Genomic DNA, 19,720 nt, shown 5'->3' with positions numbered 1-19,720 from the left:
ATGATAGATTTATGTAAACAGGGGACAATTTAAAGAAACAATGGTGAATGGTCTCGGAAATTTGGAGCCTCTTTCTGATGTCTGCAGGGTAGTTTGCAGAATCTTTTGAAGCTATTTGAGTGAACAAAGTGTTAGCAGTTGGATAACAACCTGTGTATTTTGGACCACGTAGTAACTTCAAGCACAGAGTAGATTAGAGATGGGGCGATGAGAAATTCACTTACGTCTGTGATGGCAAAAATAGATTTCACTAGAACGGTATTTGATGAGGTGTGAATCCAAATAAGATTAATGAAACGGAGTAGGTAAGAAGTATTTATCATTATAAACAGGTGTTCCCAAACAGCCAGACTACACTGTCTCAAGTGTCTCAGAACGCCCCCCACATCAACATTCTAACCTACACTCCCTTGGATTCTAGAAATTCCATGGGGCAGGGAACTATGATACAAAGGTGGGGGGTAACTGGGAATATACCAATTACCATAATTACTGATAAATGCTAAATACAGATGTCATAAAATGTGTGTGTGTGCGCGTAAATATATATATATATATATATATATATATATATCGGGAATTCCAACAGTAATGTAATATATTTGTTTTTCTTCAGCTTACTTCACAAGCGTGGGCAATCCTCATCTGGAAGCGGTGGAAGGGGCTATTTTAACCCTACAGTCAGACAGAGACCAAGATGTTCGTTTTTTTGCAACCGCAGAACCAAAACAAAACAATACAGACACTAACTTCCTCCCATGAAAACCAAATGGACTTATCATAAACTTTCTACGCGCCGGCCCTCCGTCAGCTAACATATGCCATGGACTGTGAACTTAACTGCTGCAGCCTGTATACTCCATTTCTATAATACCATACTTTCAAGCTGGATCTGAAGAATCATTTCTATATCGGGTCAGAGGGGGACCTCCTTAGTGAAAATTACACCATACGCATTTGATAATTTTATAATATGGCTTTTTTAAATCAGTTTGTTAGAAAATAAACTGTACAAAGGGGTTAGTTATGGGTGATGTGGCAGTTGAAAGCGATGGGAGTCTGTGTTTTGAATTGCTCATGTTTGTTTTTATCCTGGGAGTGGGCGGGTCTAGGCTTCTGTTCGTACATGTGTCCATTCACACTCCGTCTCTTGTCTGTATAATTTGTTCCTCTTCTAAGCAGAACTATTTCCTATTTACTATGGACCTCTTGAACTCTGACCTTTCTAAGCATGATTAGGTGATTTAATTGGCGGACATGGTGGACTTCAGCCATTCTCTACTTACACACATATTTCTACTTTGGCTTTCTGTTACTATTTTATCAGCAGACTGCCACTCCAACTGCACCTATTGTAAGTTCTACTAAAATTTACTGTACCTGTTGATGACATGACAAAACTGAGACAATTGCCCTATCTGCTTCTCCCACTTTACACGTGTCTGGCAAGGTTTTCACCATGGAATTGATCTCGTTGATAGGAACAGGGTTTAAGAAATCCTCAATGTTTTTAAAGTAGAGCAGCAGGGAAGCACATGTCTTGTTCAGGTGTAAGATGTATGACCGCAGTGGTTTGGTAGATCGAAAGGTTTTCTTTTAAGATCCAGCCACCACATACGCCTATAGGTCCCGCCACACTGTAAAATGCACTTTACTGCATTCCTCTTATATTTATTCTAAAGGAATGAGCATGACACTGAGCTACGAACACCACAACCCCCCTCATCCTCAGCCCAAATCCTTGCACTTTTACCATACAAAATATTCCTCATGAGAAGTTAAGCTTTTTTCGTCTCCCACCCCCATGCCACTTGAGTGTCATAATCTCACAATTGGTAGTGTACATCCCAAGTCCTACTTTTAATTTGCTGTGTCTTCCCTTTGGACAAGTTCAGTTTTATATTATTTCAGCAATAATAGATCACCCGGTCAATCATTACTATTCTTGTTGCAGCAGTTGGTCTTTTTTCATGCCACGGACCTATAAATGAATAAAAGGAAAGAGCAGCAGCTGTAGCAGAGTTTAGGCTAATGTTTGGCGGGTAGAATTGGTTGATTCAGAAGTCCACATATGGTAGTCTGCCCATGAATCTCTAAGCCTCTTTCCTTCTTTTCTTTGGAAGAGATGCTTGTGTGTTTATAATATGTGGAGAGAGGTACACCACAATACAGTTGTTGAATAAGGCAACTTATGATCAGATGAATTAAGACGATACAGTAAGAGCTGTGAGTATTTCACTAGGAGGCAAATGGTGCCATATGCATAACGCCACTGAAGAAAAGGGCAAAATGTGTCAAATCCAGACTAATTTCAAAAGTATTTAAAGACCAGAAAACGAACATTTCAAAAGACTATGGTTCCCAACAATTTCTGAGCAATTCCTCCCGTTTCAAAGTGTAGCAACCATTCTTATCACAAAGATCTAGTACTGTAAATACTTAAAAAGGAAAAAATAAGATCAGTAAAAATCTGGTTGACTTACAGTAATTTATGTTGATAAATATTTTTTTAAAACCTGTGGATGACCGCTATAAAGCAGTTTATTATAGATCTTAAGTGGCTTATTAGCTATAAGGTTAGTAAGCTCACTTCTCCTGGATGCACTTATACTCCATTTTTATTTTTTTATGGTTTTCTCGTTTTTTGAATTGTTATTGTTTTTAACAGTAAAACAAATGTACATATGTGAATATGCTCTGGAACTTTGCAAACAAAAAATGTTTTTTTTCACAATGTCTAAAACCTATATCACTGCAAGAGAATCTTACAACGCCAGGTAGTTAACACAGCAGCACTAACATTGACTGTGATGGGGTTTATATTAATTTACTCTCAATATGTATGTGATGGTTTAAAAAAAAGATAAATGTTAACTTTTTCTGTTGTGGTTATTTTGCATGGTCTGATAAAAAAAAATATTTTTGTTGCACGTGCTAGCAAATCGAAGAGCATCTTGGTTTGCGGCATGCATTAATGTGGATCTAAGAGTACACAGTTGATTTCAGTTCTCCATCACTTTTTAATGGTATATGCCCGCTTCGCGTTGTTCAGTACCTCTGTCCTTTAAATGTCCTGTTGCAACAGTAGTATGAAATTCCCTTTTTTCTTCATTTTCTCAGTCTACAATCAAAATTCCAAGTTCACAAAACACGGAGTAAGGATACAATTTTGGATGAAGGAAATTACAATGTAGATAGGGTTGCATAATTTTGTCATGTAGCCCTCTGGTTTGCGCAATGGTCACTGTAGATGAGCCAGATAAAAATTGTAGTTAAAGAAATGTGTGCAACATCGCAGCACAAGTTAAAATAACAGTATATTTTATCGTTATTGATTTAGAATAGCTTTGAACTTAAATCATGATCAATAGAATTGGCACAATTTAATGTAAATTTTAAAGCAGCAGGGGAGAAAAAGGATAGCTTTTCTTTTTTACTGTGAACTTTTTTATATATATATAATTTGCTCACATTGGTTTTTGAGACATCCAGTGAAGTACTTTCCAATCCCCTATTGCCATGTTAAGCAGCCAAAGAAATTAATCTGAACATTAGTTGGAGTCATTATGACTTGTGTTGTTGGCAGAGCGTTGAATTTGAAATATAGTTTGTAGTTAGCCTGTGCAAGAGACCCATGCACCCAGCAGCTGTTTTGGTGGACGAGAGATGCTACACTTTTGTGATCGTCTTTTTACTATAATGTTTTCTTGAATTTCGTTTTGTGCACTGATAACCAAATTCCAGCTAAGGATATGTTAACCAAAAAAAGTTAAGTCTTAGTAAATTGTATTTATTGAGTAGGCTTCCCAGATGAGTACTGCAGGCATTTTCTGTGAGGACTTTTTTCTAGAGAAGTATGTGCTTCTGTTCCAGATACGATTTTTCAGACCAACACATTGACACCGAATGGGAATTCTTCCGAATTATGGCATAGTGATAACCTGATTTCCTGTGATCTTAAAATTAGCCATTTTAATTTCAACCTGAGGTTCCATTTTTCATTACCAAAAAAACATTTTTCATTTTCAGGTTGTAAGAGAAAGATGTACCAATGACTCGGGACGGAATCTCACTTACATTTATAACCTTAAAATAATTCTTCACTGTTATGTTACTGCCATTTGTATAGCGCAACAGCTGCCCCAGCATAGGCTGACTGTCCGGCACATAATCTCAAATCCGATTGAATGAGCGCAATTACAGGGAAGTCTCCTGATCACGCCATCCTTATGTAATATGCTAAACACAATAGTGATCAGTGCAACTATAATCTCTATATCGTGTAGCCTGTTGATTCTTTATTAGGTTGATGTGTGATTGAAGGTGCTCACTAATTCCTGTACCATCATGCCAGGGTCTCCATTCTCTTTAGATCATATCTGATGGTGTTGAACAGTTAGCCTCTTTTGAACAGTGATTCATCAACACCCATTAAGTGGCACCAAAAAGGTATTGAGGAGTTACACAAAAGTAAAGCAACTGTATTCCTCTACCACATTGGTGTGACAATTCCTTGTAAAGCTTAAGAACCTGGGCACCTGGAGAGAAGACTTTTTGGGTTGAGGACTAAATTCATAAGATTCCCATAACAGGAGCTTTGGGCACCACTTGTTCTAGCCTTCTTTGTTGGGAATTATGGCCTACAAAATTCCAGACCTTACATAGGGACTGATAAGTTAGGATATTCTAACATGATGGTACAGGAATTAATGAGCACCTAAATATGGATCTGCTATAGAAAGAACACACTATACTATATAGTGACCATAGATGCACTGATTACTATTTATGCATAGCATGCATGAATCTCACAAACACCATGAGATCTTAGCCTAACTGTAACAACCCTGTAACCTTTGGTTTTGCAGCGTGAATCTTTCTGGATTCACTATGCTGTGCATTATTCCGCCATCTTGTGGTTGAGTCCGGAATCGTAGTATTTTCTTTTTTTTCTTTTCTTTGTGGCCCAGGTAGGCGGCGACGTCCCACCATTTGGTGTCCTTCGTGACGTCGGCACGCTTCCTGTGGAAGCTCCCACCTTTGGTCGCCATCTTCAGATTCTTTTTTCCGCCGTTGGGTCTGGATCGTTACTGAAGAGTTCCAGAGTTTTGGAAGAGGAGGAATCAAGGAAAATCGAAGGAAATGGATGAAAATAAAGCTTTCAGCGACACCGGACTGCAGGTCAGGTAACCGGAGTGAGGAGGGAGAAGTCTGAATGACCAAAACCTCGACGTTCGATGGAGGATGCACTTGCAGGGGGCACCCTGAGCGAGGGGATGGACAAAACACTGTTCAAGTTTTGCACCAGTTGCCACCACAAGTATGCCCAGAAGGATCAGCATCCAGTCTGCAACCTTTGCCTGCCGCTCGACCACAGAAGCGAAGACTGCAACGCCTGCTCTGCGTTTACACCGAAGACCCTCAGAGTAAGGGAGAGGCAGAGAAGGGCGCACCACAACATGCAGGGCCAGGGGCCACCTCCATCGCTCCAAGACTTGGGTCTCTCCAGTGGAGAGAAGGACTAAATCGCCGAAGGACCAGAGGACTGCACGGTCGTCGAGGTCCATAAGAAGACGTCGAAGGAGGTAAGGGGGGAGTCGACCCCTAAACACTCAGGCGACACTCGAAAGAGTGAAGCAAAAGCCCCGTGCGACACAGAAGTGAAGCAAAGTCCTCGAAGGGAGCTCTGCCGTCGAAACACTCGACGAAAGCAACAGCTACCAGAGACAGTCAACCGAGCGGATCCTTCAAGAAGGAATCCCAATCGGCAAAAGCCCTCGAGAAACAAAGTTCGTCGAAGGTTCCCCTCAAAAGACACCTCGGCGCCGAGAAAAGAAGGGCAGACTTAGTTGTCGACGGCCACGAAGAGAAGTGCTCCAACCCTCGACGCCTAACATGCCGCCGAGATGGAGAGGAAGAAGAGGAGGCTCGAGGCCAAAATGGGGAGCATCCTTCAGCGTAAAAAAAAATTTGACGAGAAGATGAGCCAAAGCACCATCCCGACGAAACCCGCGGTCGAAGTCTGAAGAGACGACAAAGACACGGAACTCCCGAACCAGTCGAACTCTGGAACGAAGACTATTATTTCTAGGGAGAAGGCGACGAAGACCTTCAATCCTACCGGTACACGACACCCTCGGACGCACAAGACATGGAATGGCAAGAGCTCGACAGAATCGCCGGAAGATGGGGTAGACACGTACCCTTTGAGGCCCTCGCCGCCAGACGACATAGGGGTCTACAACATGGTCGTGCAGAAGGCTGCACAGACTTATGGGGTGAAAATGGAGGAAGAGAAGCCAAAATCATGTTTCCTCCGGGAAACTCTACTGCCACAACAAACTAGGAGCCAGTTCCTGCCCATGCTCACTAGTGTGCTGGATCAAGGAAGAGAGGCTTTTAAGGAGCCTGCAACATGCAAAGCTGTGACCCCCTAGAAGATATACAACCATTCTTCACAGGACCCTGCATACATCCAAGGTTCAGTGCCAGCCGACTCCATAAATGCAGCAACGGCTAGGAAAAGGGCCAATGTACCCACTAATGCCGTACCACCTCCAGACAAGGAGAGTAGGAGGATGAATCTCCTAGGGAGAAAAGTGGAGAGAAATGCAGCAATCCAATGGCGCATCTCTAACTCCAACGCCCTGATCAACAGGCAAGCTTACCAACACTGGGATGAAGTAGGACAGCTCCTAAAACATCTACCGGACCAGTACCAGCAAAGAGCTACTCACCTGGTAGAACTGGGGAAAAACATGGCGAACACATGCCTAAAATCAGCATTGGATGTGGCAGAAACATCAATCAGGTCAATGATGATAGGAGTGACTGAGAAGACACGGGTGACTAAGAATTTCGGGATTCAAGCCAGAGGTGCACAGCAACAGCCTAAACACACCTTTTAATGGAGAGCAACTGTTCGGCACGCCAGTCGACGACAAGTTGACACAGCTCAAGAAGGACAACGAAACAGCAAGGTCCATGGGGCAATGCAGTTCAGGGGAATGAGAAGAGGCACACCCACGAGAAGGCCGGGCGGTAGAGGAGGCAGCGTGCCCTCCACATCGCACCAAACATTCCAGCAAGGCTACCAAGGGAACAACCAAGGCCAGCAGCAGCAGAGACAGCAGCAGCAGAACTGGCAGTACCAGCCCCGGGGACAGTCCTTTCGAGGGTGCAGAAACGGATGAGGACAAACACGGAGAGGAGGCCGACAGCCCTCAACCAAGTGACTTCATCAAGGAATATGCCCCCACCCTAGCAACACCTTGGGGTGGGCGGAAGGACATAAAGGAAAACTACAGCCAAATTTTCAACGACAAACAGTACCTCGAACACTCAACACCGGTAGGGGGAAGAATAAGAGACTTCATCCAGGAATGGAGAAAGGTCGCGTCGGACAAATGGATACTGAACATCATACAATACGGATACTGTATAGAGTTAGAAAAACAGCCCAAACAGAAATCCAAGAAACAGGGCACACTCAGCAAAGGAACTATCGCTCTTGCAGCTAGAGGCGCAAGAACTGCTCAGAAAGGAGGCAATAGAGGTGGTACCAAAGGAACAAATGGGTTTATTCAACTTACTTCCTAGTGCCAAAGGTGGACGAGACACTAAGACGTATCCTAGATCTAAGATTCCTGAACAAATTCATAAGAACACAAAGGTTCAAGATGACTTCCCTACAAGAGGTAATACCACAAATACAACGAGGGGACTTCATGCCTACTATAGATTTAAAGGACGCATACTTACACATCCCCATCAACCACAAACACAAGCGCCTGCTAAGGTTTGTGATCAAAGCCACTACCAGTTGACAGTACTGGCATTTGGCCTCAAATCTGCATCAAGGGTGTTTACAAAATGCCTAGCAGCTGTCGCTGAACACCTACGAAGGCAAGGGAGCCAGGTCTTGAGAAGTTTTCTGAAGGTCAGAAGGTCTTCGGTCTGCCGTAGGCGGATGAGAAGGGTGTTCCATGTCTTGGTGGCGAGGTGGGAGAATGATCTGCCGCCGGCGGTCACTCTTCGGATGCGGGGGATGGTGGCGAGGGTGCGGTATCGGAGCTGGCGGGTGGGGGTGTAGAGGCTGAGTCGGCCGTTGAGATACGCTGGTCCGGTGTTGTGGAGTGCCTTTTGTGCGTGGGTGAGGAGCTTGAAGGTTATCCTCTTGTTGATGGGGAGCCAGTGTAGGTCTCTTAGGTGGGGTGTGATGTGGCTTCAGCGAGGGATGTCGAGGATCAGGCGTGCAGAGGTGTTCTGGATGCGTTGGAGCCGTTTCAGGAGTTTGGCTGGGGCTCCTGCATAGAGTGCATTGCCGTAGTCCAGTCTGCTGTTGACCAGGGCTTTGGTGACCGTCCTTCTGGTTTCGGTGGGGATCCATTTGAAGATCCTGCGAAGCATGCAGAGGGTGTTGAAGCAGGAGGAGGAGATAACTTGCGCCCTGCAATGCACGGTTTATAATCTCACATATTACATCACTCATGACTTGGTCAGTGACATCACTGATAAAATCTGAAATTACATGGTCAATGACATCAAGTGAGTGTAAGTTATTAAGATTTTATGAATGCTAAACATATACTAACCTACAAAAGTTGGATTAGTATACTAGTTGTACTACTGAGTGATACTTTCTCTAACATGTGATCTGAGTGGGTGTGTGACTGTATCAGTGTGGCTGTATGAGTGTGTGGGTGCATGCATGGTTGACTGGGTGAGTGAGTGGATTTCTGACTAGATATAGTGTGAGCGGTTGTGTCAGTAGTTGTATGGGTGTGAGAGTGAGTGGGTATCTGGTTGTATGGGGGTGTGAGTGGTTTTGTGGGTTTAGAGTAGGTATGTGAGTAGCTGTGTGGGTGAGTGGGTATGCAAGTGACTTGCTCAGTGGCTGTGTGAGTGACTATGGGTGAGTGGCTATGCGAGTGGCTGTATGGTTGAGTTAGTGGGTGTCTGAATAGCTGTATGAGTGAGTGATTGGGTTTGTAAGTGGCTCAATGGGTGAGAGTTTGGTTACGTGAGTTGGTGTGAGAATGGTTGTATTGGAGAGTGGGTGTCTGTAAATGACTATGGAAGTATTTGTATGGATGTGTGAAAGGGTATGTAAGTGGGTGTGTGAGTGATTGTATAGGGGAGTGAGTGACTGTTGAGAGGCTGTATGGGTGTGTGAGTGGGTGTATAGATGAATAAGTATGTGTGAGTAGCTATGGGTGTGTGTGTGGCTGTGTGAGTGGCTCTATGAATTAATGAATGAGTGTGTGTGGGTGTGTGTACTAGTATGGGTCTATGAATGTGTATATGAGTGGGTGTATGAGAGGTTGTATGTGGGTGTGAGTGGATGTGTGAATTGTTCTGTGGGTGATGTCATCAGTGATGTCATTTGAGATGTCATCAGTGACGTCACTGACCCTGTCCCGAGTGATGTAATTTTTGAGGTCATAAGCAGTGCATTGTGGGGACGTAAGTTATAGTTGGCTCCGGTAACTATAACTGCTGAAATTCTCAGATTTTTGTATGAGTGAAATCTGAGCCTAACTATAAGGTCCCTTTAACCTATGTTTTTTAAATTCTATTTCCCAACATCTGAAAGAAACACGTTAGTTTGATTCCTCACCTTAGAATATCCCCAGGCGTCAGACTGGATCCGGAAGATTTTTCGTCAGCAATACCCCTTGCGCGTCGCTAGGCGTCGTCTGCGGCTCCGCGTCCGTCGTCGGCGTCGTGCGCCGGAATGACGCCGTCGGAGTACTTAGACGCCGCCCTCGCGCGCTGACGTCAGTTCTTCTTTTTCCGCGCCAGTAAGCGCAGATCCGGGAGAGCTACCCCTTTTAGTCTTTTTTGACTAAGTTTTTTGATCTTGTCTCGACTCCGGTGCCGGTAGGATGCCTGGTTTCAAAGCCTGTGCTGACTGCAACCGCTGGATTTTTTTTTTTTTTTTTTTTTTGAAAACCTTTATTGTGCACATTTATGTCATCTTACAACGCACATTCACCGTCCAGGTGGTAAAGCAGTTAAATCAAGTGTACATCACCAGAGATAAGAACACGGCCATTTAGCCGACAACCCGGAGGTCCGGCGGCATTATTCAGGATGACATGCACGCAGAAGGGGGGGTGTGTGCGTTGTAAAGGGAGTAGGCGCGGAATGTTACGTATGTGCTTTTTTAGTTTTAGAGGTGTCTCAGGTGCATGCTATCAACGGTAGAGGATGGCGCTGTGATCTAGCCCACTCCACAGCTATGCCGGCTGCCACCCAAGCCCCAAGTCAGTGACCCAGCGGACGTCACCATGTCCCCAGAATGTAGAGGCCTCCGGGTGGTCGAACGCCAGTAGCGCGCTCAGAGTGCAGGCCGCAGCGCGGCAAGGATAACCCAGTATAGCTCACAGCTACACATATGGCAGCGCAGAGAGCTGGCGAGCCTGGTGTGCAGCATCATAGTCCTTATCTATCCCGTGTATGCATAGCAAAAAGATGTGCTAGGGTTAAGGTCATAAACTCAAACAGGGCTGAGGGGGAGAGGGGGAGTGAAGAAGGGGGGGGGGGGAGATCGGTCTGCGGCAGAGCAGGAGGGTCATTGGCTGTCAGGCTGGGCTCGGCAGGACTGCGCGATGTGCGCGGGGGGTCGCAAGTCAGGAGAGGGGAACAAAAGAGACAGAGGGCTTTCAGGGAGGTCAAGACTCCCTAGTGTCCGCGTCTGCACCCGCCCACCAGTATCCCCAGGGCGTCAGGGGCAAGCAGGGGCAAAAAGGGGGGGGGGAGGGAGATAAGCGTCGTCCTCCCAGCAGCCCCAAGGCCGGCGCTGTCCCGTCAGCGGGGGTGCAACATATTTCAGGGATTCAGGTTATCCCCCTATCCCGGCAAGCCCCCTGGAATGTCCCAAGGAGAGTGTCCCAGAGGTGTGCGATGGGGAACTTCCGGAGCCCTGCCGTTTCCTCGCGAAGGAGCACCACGCTCTCTGCTTGCGCCCAATTAACAAAGGAGGCTCTCCAGTGGCGTACGTGCGGGGAAGCCACTGCCTTCCAGCGCTTGGTAATCATGCGTTTGGCCGTGATAAGACCCATGTCCCAAAAGCGTGCCTGCACCTTATTGTCTTTTGTGCGCCTGTAGAGCCCTAGAATGCACGTTTCCCATGTGTGCGGGAGCCGCCCATCTGCGCCGCACGCGAGCAGTGACAGCACCGTGTCCCAGTATGCCTGTATCTCCGGGCAGTGCCATAGCATGTGTAAAAGGTCCGCTCCCGGCAAGGAGCAGCGCGGGCAGGTTGCGTCTGTCCTCGCGAAATATCTGTTAATTTTATCAGGGGTGAGGTATGCGCGCTGCAGGATGTAGTACTGTATAAGTTTAAAGCGGGGGTTGCGTGGGATGTTCGTTGGGCCGGCCAGTATCATCGCCCATTCCTTGTCCGTCCAGTCTCTTCCCCTGTCCGTCGCCCAGCGCTCCCTCGATGTTATTGTGGATGGCTGCGAGTGCGTCTGCAGCGCCTGCGCCAGCCAGTGTACGACGTGCGCGCCATGGCCCATAACGTGTAGGTATTGCATAAAGGTATGTGTCGGAGGCTCATCTGTCATGTCACCCCAGGAAGCCGTGAGTGTGCGCAGAATGGAAGCATGTAGGAGGAACTGCCCCGCCGGGAGGGTCGAGTCTTCAGACAGGTTGGCGAACGTGAGCAATGCGCCATCAGCATATAGGTCACTCAGCGTGTCCACTCCCGCCTGGTCCCAGCCAGCTAAGCGAGTCTCCGTGAGCGGCCCCGTCGGGCTGGGCATACCCAAAAGTGGCACGCTAGGGGCATAAGGTTTCGTAGCGCGCGTGAGACGAAGGCTCCTCAGAAAGCATCTGCGTGCCACTGCCAGGTAGATCTGGGAGGGGCAGGGTGCGCGGGTTATCGGATGGAACAGCGCATTAATGTGCGTTTGCGTCCTTGTAGCCATATGTGTGGCCGTATCTTCGAGGTGTTTGCCGCTCAGCCATCCCGCCACCCATTGCATCTGCGCTGCGAGGTAATACAGCTCCAGATTAGGAACCGCCAGACCCCCCGAGTCTGTGGGCATATATAATTTAGTCAGCGCCACTCGCGGCCTTCCCTTGTTCCAGATGAGCGAACGGAGCAGTGCCTCTAGGTCTCGAAAGAGCCTGACGGGCACATACAGAGGCATGTTCGCGAAGTAGTAGAGAAGGCGAGGTAGCACAATCATTTTGGCTAGCGCCACACGGCTGGGCACGTTCAGGGGGAGGGTGTTCCAAAAGCTAATTTGCGCTCGGATAGAAGCGATCGCTCGGCAAATGTTCCCTTCCAAGACATCCGCCGGTGTGCGGTAGATTTGGATCCCGAGGTATCGAAAAGTGGTGGGATGCCATTGTAGCCTGTCTCCCCCCAGCCGGATGTCACATTCCTGTACATCAGGGTTGAAGGGGTACGCCCCCGACTTGGCCCAGTTAACCCTGAGGCCCGATATTCCTTCAAAAGTGCGGAAAACGCCAGCGAGGGAGGCAGGGATGGCAGTTATGTCCCTGACGTACAGTAGCAAATCGTCTGCATACAGTGACACGGCGTGTATTCCATCCGCCAGCGGGATTCCCCATTCCAGCCCGTGTGCTCTAAGGGTCGTGGCCAATGGCTCCATGGCCAGTGAGAACAGCAGTGGCGACAACGGGCAGCCCTGGCGGGTGCCCCTGCAGACCCGGATGGTGTCCGAGATGAGGCGGCCCGTGCGAACCCGGACTGTCGGTCTGCCGTAGAGCAGGCCAATCATAGTCTGGTATCCCCCCCCCAGTCGATATTTCTCTGTAACCGCCCGCAGATACGGCCACTCCACAGAATCGAAAGCCTTCTCTAGATCCAATATGAGGCATCCCGCTCGCGGCCACTGCCGTGTAGCGTACTCCTGCACCCGGAAGAGGCGGCGTATGTTAAAGGAAGTGTGGCGTGTGGGGACGAACCCGTTCTGGTCACTGTGTACTAAGGTGGGCACATGGGGGGCCAGTCTTCTAGCCAAGGTAGAGGCCAAGATTTTATAATCTGTGTTCAGGAGTGCCAATGGGCGATAAGAGCCCACCTGTGTACCATCCTTGCCGGGTTTAAGAATAGAGACCAGCGTGGCTTCATTTAATGTGGGGGGCAGAGCGGCAGTCTCTGCTGCCGCGGTGTACATCTTCAGCAGCTCCGGAATGAGAATATCCGAGCCGGCCTTGTACATCTCGGCCGGCAGTCCATCCGGGCCCGGCGTTTTACCATTTGACAGGTTAAAGATGGCTTCTCGGAGCTCATCAGGTTCCAGGGGGGCACCTAGTTCGTCCTGCTGCGCAATAGTTAGGTGCGGCATTGGCAGGGGGGAGAGGTAGTCAGCAATAGCCATAGGAGGAGCCGTCAAACGGGAGCGATACAGCCCTGCGTAGTGAGCCGTGAAGGCATCGTGAATACCGGTTTGCGTGTACACTAAGTCCCCCCCTTCCGTCCGTACAGCCGCCACTGGTGTCGAGCGGGTCTCCTGAGAGATGAGCCACGCTAAGAGTCTGCCAGGTCTGTCGCCCAGGTGATGCGTCCTCGCCGAGTGCGCGGCATAGTTTATGTTTCGGAGCCGCTCTAAAAGGCGCACGTGCTCTGCGCGGGCCTCTTGTAGCGGACCCCCGTCGCCAGCCACAGCCCCCTCCTCCCGTGGCAGTAAGTCCGACTCCAAGCTGGTCAGGTCCCTCTCCAATTGGAGCCTTATGTGTCCCTGTGCGCGTAGGCAATGTCCCCTGAGTACCACCTTAAAGGCGTCCCATTCCGTCTGTGGAGTTGACGCCGTGCCAGCGTTGTCCTCGAAGTATTGCGCAATGCATGTGAGCAAGTTGTCTCGGAAAGCCGCGTCCAGCAGCAGCGCAGGCTGCAAACGCCAAGTGGGGACAGGAGGGTGCGGACGCGCCCAGGCCAGTGACATAAAGTGTGGGTTGTGGTCCGAGTGCGTGCGGCCCATGTATTGTGTGTCTGTCACGTGGGGTAGGAGGGCAGCGGAAACCATGAACCTGTCCAGGCGGACGTGCAAGTCGTGAGCGCCGGAGTAGTAAGAGTATGTCCGCGCCCCCGGGTTGCGTTGCCGCCAGACATCATGTAGGTCCCACTGTGCAGCCCACTCCAGCAACGCTTTGGTGGCTCCCCGTGTAGAGGCATTAGCGGGGGGTGGGAGGGAGCGGTCCAGCGCTGTATCTAGTGTGCAATTGTAATCGCCCCCTATTATCCACGAGGTTGCGTGCCATGGTGCCAGGACCTGTGAGATTCGCGCCAGAAAGCCGCCCTGATCTACATTGGGGGCATAGAGGGACATTAGCGTGAGAGGCTGGCCATCTAATCTGCCCTGCGCAGCCGCATATCTGCCCTCCCCATCCACCGCCACCTCCGTAGTTACCCAGGGGGTCCCAGGGCGTATCCATATCAGCGTGCCACGCGCATAGGAGGAGTACTCCGTAGCGTAAAGCTGCCCCCGCCATCGACGGCGCAGCGCTTGCACCTCAGCACCGTTTAAATGGGTCTCTTGGAGCAGTGCTATGTTGATGCGGTGGCGCTTTAGGTAAGAGTAGATTTGATAGCGTCTGGTTGGTGTGTGCATTCCCCTGACGTTCCAGGTGCATATTTGTATATCAGTCATGTCAGCTACTCATGCCTGCGCGCCATCCCTCCTCCCAAGGTGTGGTCCCCCGGTCGGAGACCCCCCAGCTCCAGTAGCCCGTCCCAGCCGTGCAACTGTCATAGGTGTCATATTCGCAGTACCATGATCTCCAACAGGGTAGTGGGGTAGGGAATAGGGGGAATACAAAAAGCCTTAACATGGCAACAAAGTCCAAATACCAAAAGGTCGGCCACACAACAGGTCGCCGTCCAAACACTCAAGTGAGCTCGCAAACTATACAGTCTAAGGGGGTGCTCGTGGTTGCGTTCAAACAGGAAACAAAACAATGCAGTTACGGGTGTGCCCAGTGTCCCTCCCGGGTGCTGCATGCAAGCCTCCACTGGCCAGCGGACGCCCAGCGTCCCCTACTCCATGCTGCGGCAGCTGTACGTTCAGGTATTAGTCCGGGGTGTGAAAAAGTGTCAGGGGGAGATGTAAGCCCCCTCCTCCCAGGCTGGTCAAGTTGCTGCGGGCCGGCGCTCCCCCGCGTCCGCAGCGGAGGTGCGTGAGCTGCAAACGAACAAGTAGGTAAAGTACTTACAGTGGCCAGCGCCGCATTTCGGTTCCCCAGGGCAGCGGCAGTGTGATCGGTGGCAGGTCCAGGACAGCCCCAGGGCCAAGCGGGGCAGCCAGGCAGGAGCCCTGGCGGGTTCTCGTTATGTAGGGAGCAGCAGTCAGGGCCAGCCGCCGTCAACCAAAGAGATCCACGGTCAGGGGTGTGACCTCCGGGGGTCCCCCAGAGCTCTGCGTGTCCGGCAACCCATATATCGCCTCGTCATCTGTAGAAGACGCTACTGGGCTGGCGCCCGGGTGGAGCGACGGCGCCGGGGAGTTGCTGATTTCCGCCACTCTGCGTAAAGCATCTTGTTGTTCTTGTTGGACCAGAGCCGCCGGCGGGGAGTGGCGTGCTGCCTCCCCGTGTAGCGGTGGCGTGGATGATCGTCGGCGGCGTCGCCTCCCCGGGCCCCTGGACTGTTCCATCGCGTTGGCCCCCGGCGCCCTTCGCGGCGCGTCAGGCATACCTCCATCCAGCCAGGTCGCAACCTCCTCAGGGTTCATAAAGAAGTGGGTCTTGTCACGTAGCACGACTCGTAGTTTAGCCGGGAAAAGTAGCGAGTATTTTAGGTTTGCCTCCCGCAGCCTCCGCTTGACAGCCAGGAAGGAGCGTCTCTGTCCCTGAACTTTCGCAGTGTAGTCCGGGAAGAACATCACCGCAGCGTTCTCGATGGTGACCTCCCCGAGGTTCCTGGCTTCGCGTAGGATCGCCTCCCGATCTCGGTAGTTGAGTACTCGAAGGAGGAATGACCTGGGGTTAGAGCCCGGAGGGAGCGGCCGCATGGGCACTCGGTGGGCTCTCTCCACCACGAAGTGGGGGGAAAGTGTGCCAGCTGGAAGAAGGTCTCGCAGCCAGTCCTCGACCTTACGTGCGGGATCCGCTCCCTCCCATTTCTCTGGGATGCCCACGAGGCGAATGTTGTTTCTTCGTGCCCGTCCTTCTGCATCCTCAGCCCTGCCCTCCAAGAGGTCCATTCTGGTTTGGACTGACTGCAACCGCTTGATGTCGGTTACGGATCATCACCGCCGGTGCCTTTACTGTTTGGGCCTCGACCACGACGCGGAGTCGTGTTCGGACTGCAAGGCCCTGACCTCGAAGGCTAGACGGGAGCGGTCCCGTAAGCTCCTCGAGCTTCGCCACTCTGCTCCGCGCCCCTCTCGATCCCGGTCCAGGAGGAGGTCCAAGGATCGGTCGCGGAGCCGCAGCCGACGTCATCATCGCTCGTCTGGCTCCAAGTCTTCGGGTAAGTCGAAGCACTCCAAGAAGTCCAAGAGGCGACACCGCTCTTCGGACTCCCCTTGCCGGTCGCGCGACTCGGCCGAGGGTCAGGGTGGATCCACCCCCGCGGCTCCAGCGGAGCCGCAGGCACCGCGCAAGTCCCCATACCCACCGGTCCCTGGGACTGACGCGGCGCCGGCGGAAGTCAGTGCCTTCCTCGCGGCCATGAGGAGCCTGGCTCCGCCGTCGACGCCCGCTGGCGCGCCTTCGGGCCCCGCGGACCCGACTGGGCAACCTTGCATGCCGGCGGCTCCGGCCCCGGCGCTGTCGCCGGCTTCGGCCCCGACGCCGCAGGTTCCCGAGGGACTCGTCCCTGAGTCCCCGCCGACACCGGTCGACCTCGTCACGCCTCCTCCGCCGGCGTCGACACTGGTTCCACCTCCGACGCCGGCTCCGCTCGGCGTCGAGCCCCAGTTCAGCCCGCTCCGGATCCGGCGCCATTACGGCGTCGATGGACGCCGCGTACGGCGCCGTTAGAGACACATTATGTCTATCATCCGGCTCCGCTCCTTCCTCCTGTTTACCAGGAATCGGATGACGGGGGCGACTGGGAGGGGTCCGAGGATCCTATGGCCGTTCAGGCTCAGCTGTCACAGGACTGGGCAGATGAACTGGGGGAGGCCAGTGGTCTGGATACCTCTCCAGACATTGGATTCATCTCTCCTCCGACTGTGGCTTCGGAGGAGGGTGCTGCTTTCTCTGTGGTGCTGCGCAAGGCGGCCGCAGCCCTTGGGCTCGAGCTGCCTGCCGTGGCTGTGAGGACTAACGTCCTCACTGAGGTGCTTCAGTCTGCAGCAAGCTCCACTGAGCCTCTGCTGCAATTCAATGAGGCCCTCATTGAAGTTCTGCAGGGCACCTGGTCTAAGCCCTCCACAGTCCCTCCTGTGGACAGGAACGTCGCCAGGCGCCACCGCCCTGCTCCGGGCGACCCCAGTTTTCTGTCCCAACACCCCACCCCCGAGAGCCTGGTTATCCAGGCTTCTACCTCCCAATCCTCCTTCCCGACCGCTCCGCCGGACCAGGATTCCAAGAGACGAACAGTTTGGCAAAAAGCTGTTCTCCTCCCTTAGTTTGGGTCTGCGGTCCTTGAACACCGCCTGTCTTTTGGACCGTTATTCCCACTCTCTGTGGGATACGATGGAGGACGTGCTGCCCCTGTGTCCGGAGGAGGCCCAGACACGACTTACCCAGGCTCTGGCCGATGGGAGGGATGCAGCACGACATGCAATCCGATGTGGGCTTGACACTACGGACTCGCTGGGTAGGGCGATTTCTACCATGGTGGCGCTTAGACGTCACGCCTGGCTTCGGTCCACGTCCTTTTCGGGGGATGTCCAGAGCACTCTCATGGACATGCTCTTTGATGGCACTCGCCTTTTTGGTGAGAAAGCGGACAGTGCGCTGAATCGCTTTAAGGACTCCCGGGCTACGGCCAAGTCCTTGGGCGTCTCGGCCCCGCGGTCGCAAACTTCCGCCTTTCGCACCTTTCGTGGCCTAGGAAGGGGTGCCTCCTCACGTCCGCCTAGCCACCAGCCGCAGAACCAACCTGCGCGCGGTCGCGGACGTGGTTTCCGCCGAGGCGGTTCTGGAGGACGACGCGGTCAGCCCACATCCACCCCGGCAGCATCCGCCTCCAAGCCTTCCTAGTCCGAGCTTTCCGGCCCATTCCTCGCCAGTGGGCGGCAGAGTTCGCCATCACCTGCTCCACTGGCGTACCATCACCTCGGACAGGTGGGTGCTGCAAATCGTCCGAAGGGGCTACTCCCTCCCCTTCGAGACGACCCCTCCAGCCATGCCACCGCAGCACCACCGTATCTCGGAGGATCATTTGAATCTTCTGCAAGAGGAAGTTTCGGCCCTCTTGGCCAAAGAGGCCGTCGAGCATGTTCCGAGCCCAGAAGTAGGTCGTGGTTGTTATTCCCACTACTTTCTGGTTCCCAAGAAGGGCAAAGGGGGCCTACGCCCTATCTTGGACCTCAGGAACTTCAATGCCTTCCTCCGGAAGGAACGGTTCAAAATGTTGACTTTGGCTCAGGTTCTAGCTGCCCTCGACCCTGGAGACTGGATGGTAGCATTGGACTTGCAGGACGCATATTTTCACATCCCTGTCCTGCCGGCCCACCGGCGTTACCTGCGGTTCACGGTGGGCCAGGAGCATTTTCAGTTCACCGTGCTCCCCTTCGGCCTCACCAGTGCCCCTCGGGTGTTCACGAAAGTGATGGCGGTGGTCGCAGCTCATCTGCGCAGATCAGGGGTTCCAGTCTTCCCCTATCTCGACGACTGGTTGTTGAAGGCGGGCTCGCCCCAGGCAGTCGTCTCCCACCTCCAGACTACGGCGGATCTCCTGGATTTGCTGGGGTTTTCCATCAACGTGCCGAAGTCACACCTGAGTCCCTCTCAGACGCTCCTCTTCATCGGAGCGGTTCTCGATTCGGCGCAGTTCCGGGTCTATCCTCCGGAACAGCGGGTCCGGGATATTACAGGCCCTGATTCCCATCTTCCGGCCTCTATCCTGGGTTTCGGTCAGGCTAGTGTTGCGGCTTCTGGGGCTGATGGCCTCCTGCATCCTACTAGTGCATCACGCCAGGCGGCGCATGCGGGCTCTGCAGTGGGACCTGAAGTTTCAGTGGGCCCAGCATCACGGCAACCTGTCCGACCATGTCTTGATCTCGGAGGGCACTGCACAGCAGTTGCAGTGGTGGCTCACGGACCGCGATTGGGTCACGGGCAAGAGCCTCTCCCTTTCCCAACCGGAGCATGTCGTAGTGACGGATGCGTCCCTGCTGGGATGGGGTGGCCATATGGGAGAGGCGGAGATCAGAGGCCTCTGGTCTCCGGCGGAGTCTCGCCTCCACATCAACCTGTTGGAGTTGAGAGCGATCCGACTTGCACTGAAAGCCTTCCTTCCCTCTGTCAGGGGAAGTGTCGTGCAGGTGTTCACGGATAACACCACCGCCATGTGGTATTGCAACAAACAGGGCGGGGTGGGGTCGTGGACCCTTTGTCAGGAGGCTCTGCGCCTCTGGACGTGGCTGGAACAACAGGGCGTCACCCTAGTGGTTCAACATCTGGCGGGCTCTCTGAACGCCAGAGCAGACGAACTCAGCCGCCGGTGCATGATGGATCACGAATGGCGTCTGAACTCCGAAGTGGCGCAAGGTCTCTTTCAGCAGTGGGGAGAGCCTTGGTTAGATCTATTTGCCACCGAAGAGAACGCGCAATGTCAGCAGTTCTG

At 52.0% G+C, this 19,720-nt stretch overlaps 1 protein-coding gene across 3 annotated transcripts in view; it reads left to right on the top strand.

Annotated features, from left to right (window-relative positions):
- LOC146812317 (serine/threonine-protein phosphatase 4 regulatory subunit 1-like) overlaps nucleotides 1–2,874 on the top strand; it is a 389,023-nt gene extending 386,149 nt beyond the window's left edge. For all 3 annotated transcript variants that reach the window (XM_085619300.1, XM_085619299.1, XM_085619298.1), the window contains one exon: nucleotides 617–2,874. In XM_085619300.1, coding sequence (XP_085475426.1) covers nucleotides 617–762 — 146 coding nt within the window. In that variant the 3' untranslated portion in view covers nucleotides 763–2,874. The remainder of the gene's footprint in view (nucleotides 1–616) is intronic.
- Nucleotides 2,875–19,720: the final 16,846 nt, after the last annotated feature.

Source organism: Triturus cristatus, chromosome 7 (genome assembly GCF_964204655.1).
Source record: "Triturus cristatus chromosome 7, aTriCri1.1, whole genome shotgun sequence".
Classification (NCBI taxonomy): Eukaryota; Metazoa; Chordata; class Amphibia; order Caudata; family Salamandridae; genus Triturus; species Triturus cristatus.
Note: the sequence above shows the minus strand (reverse complement) of the source record. Positions and strands in the feature narration are given on the sequence as shown.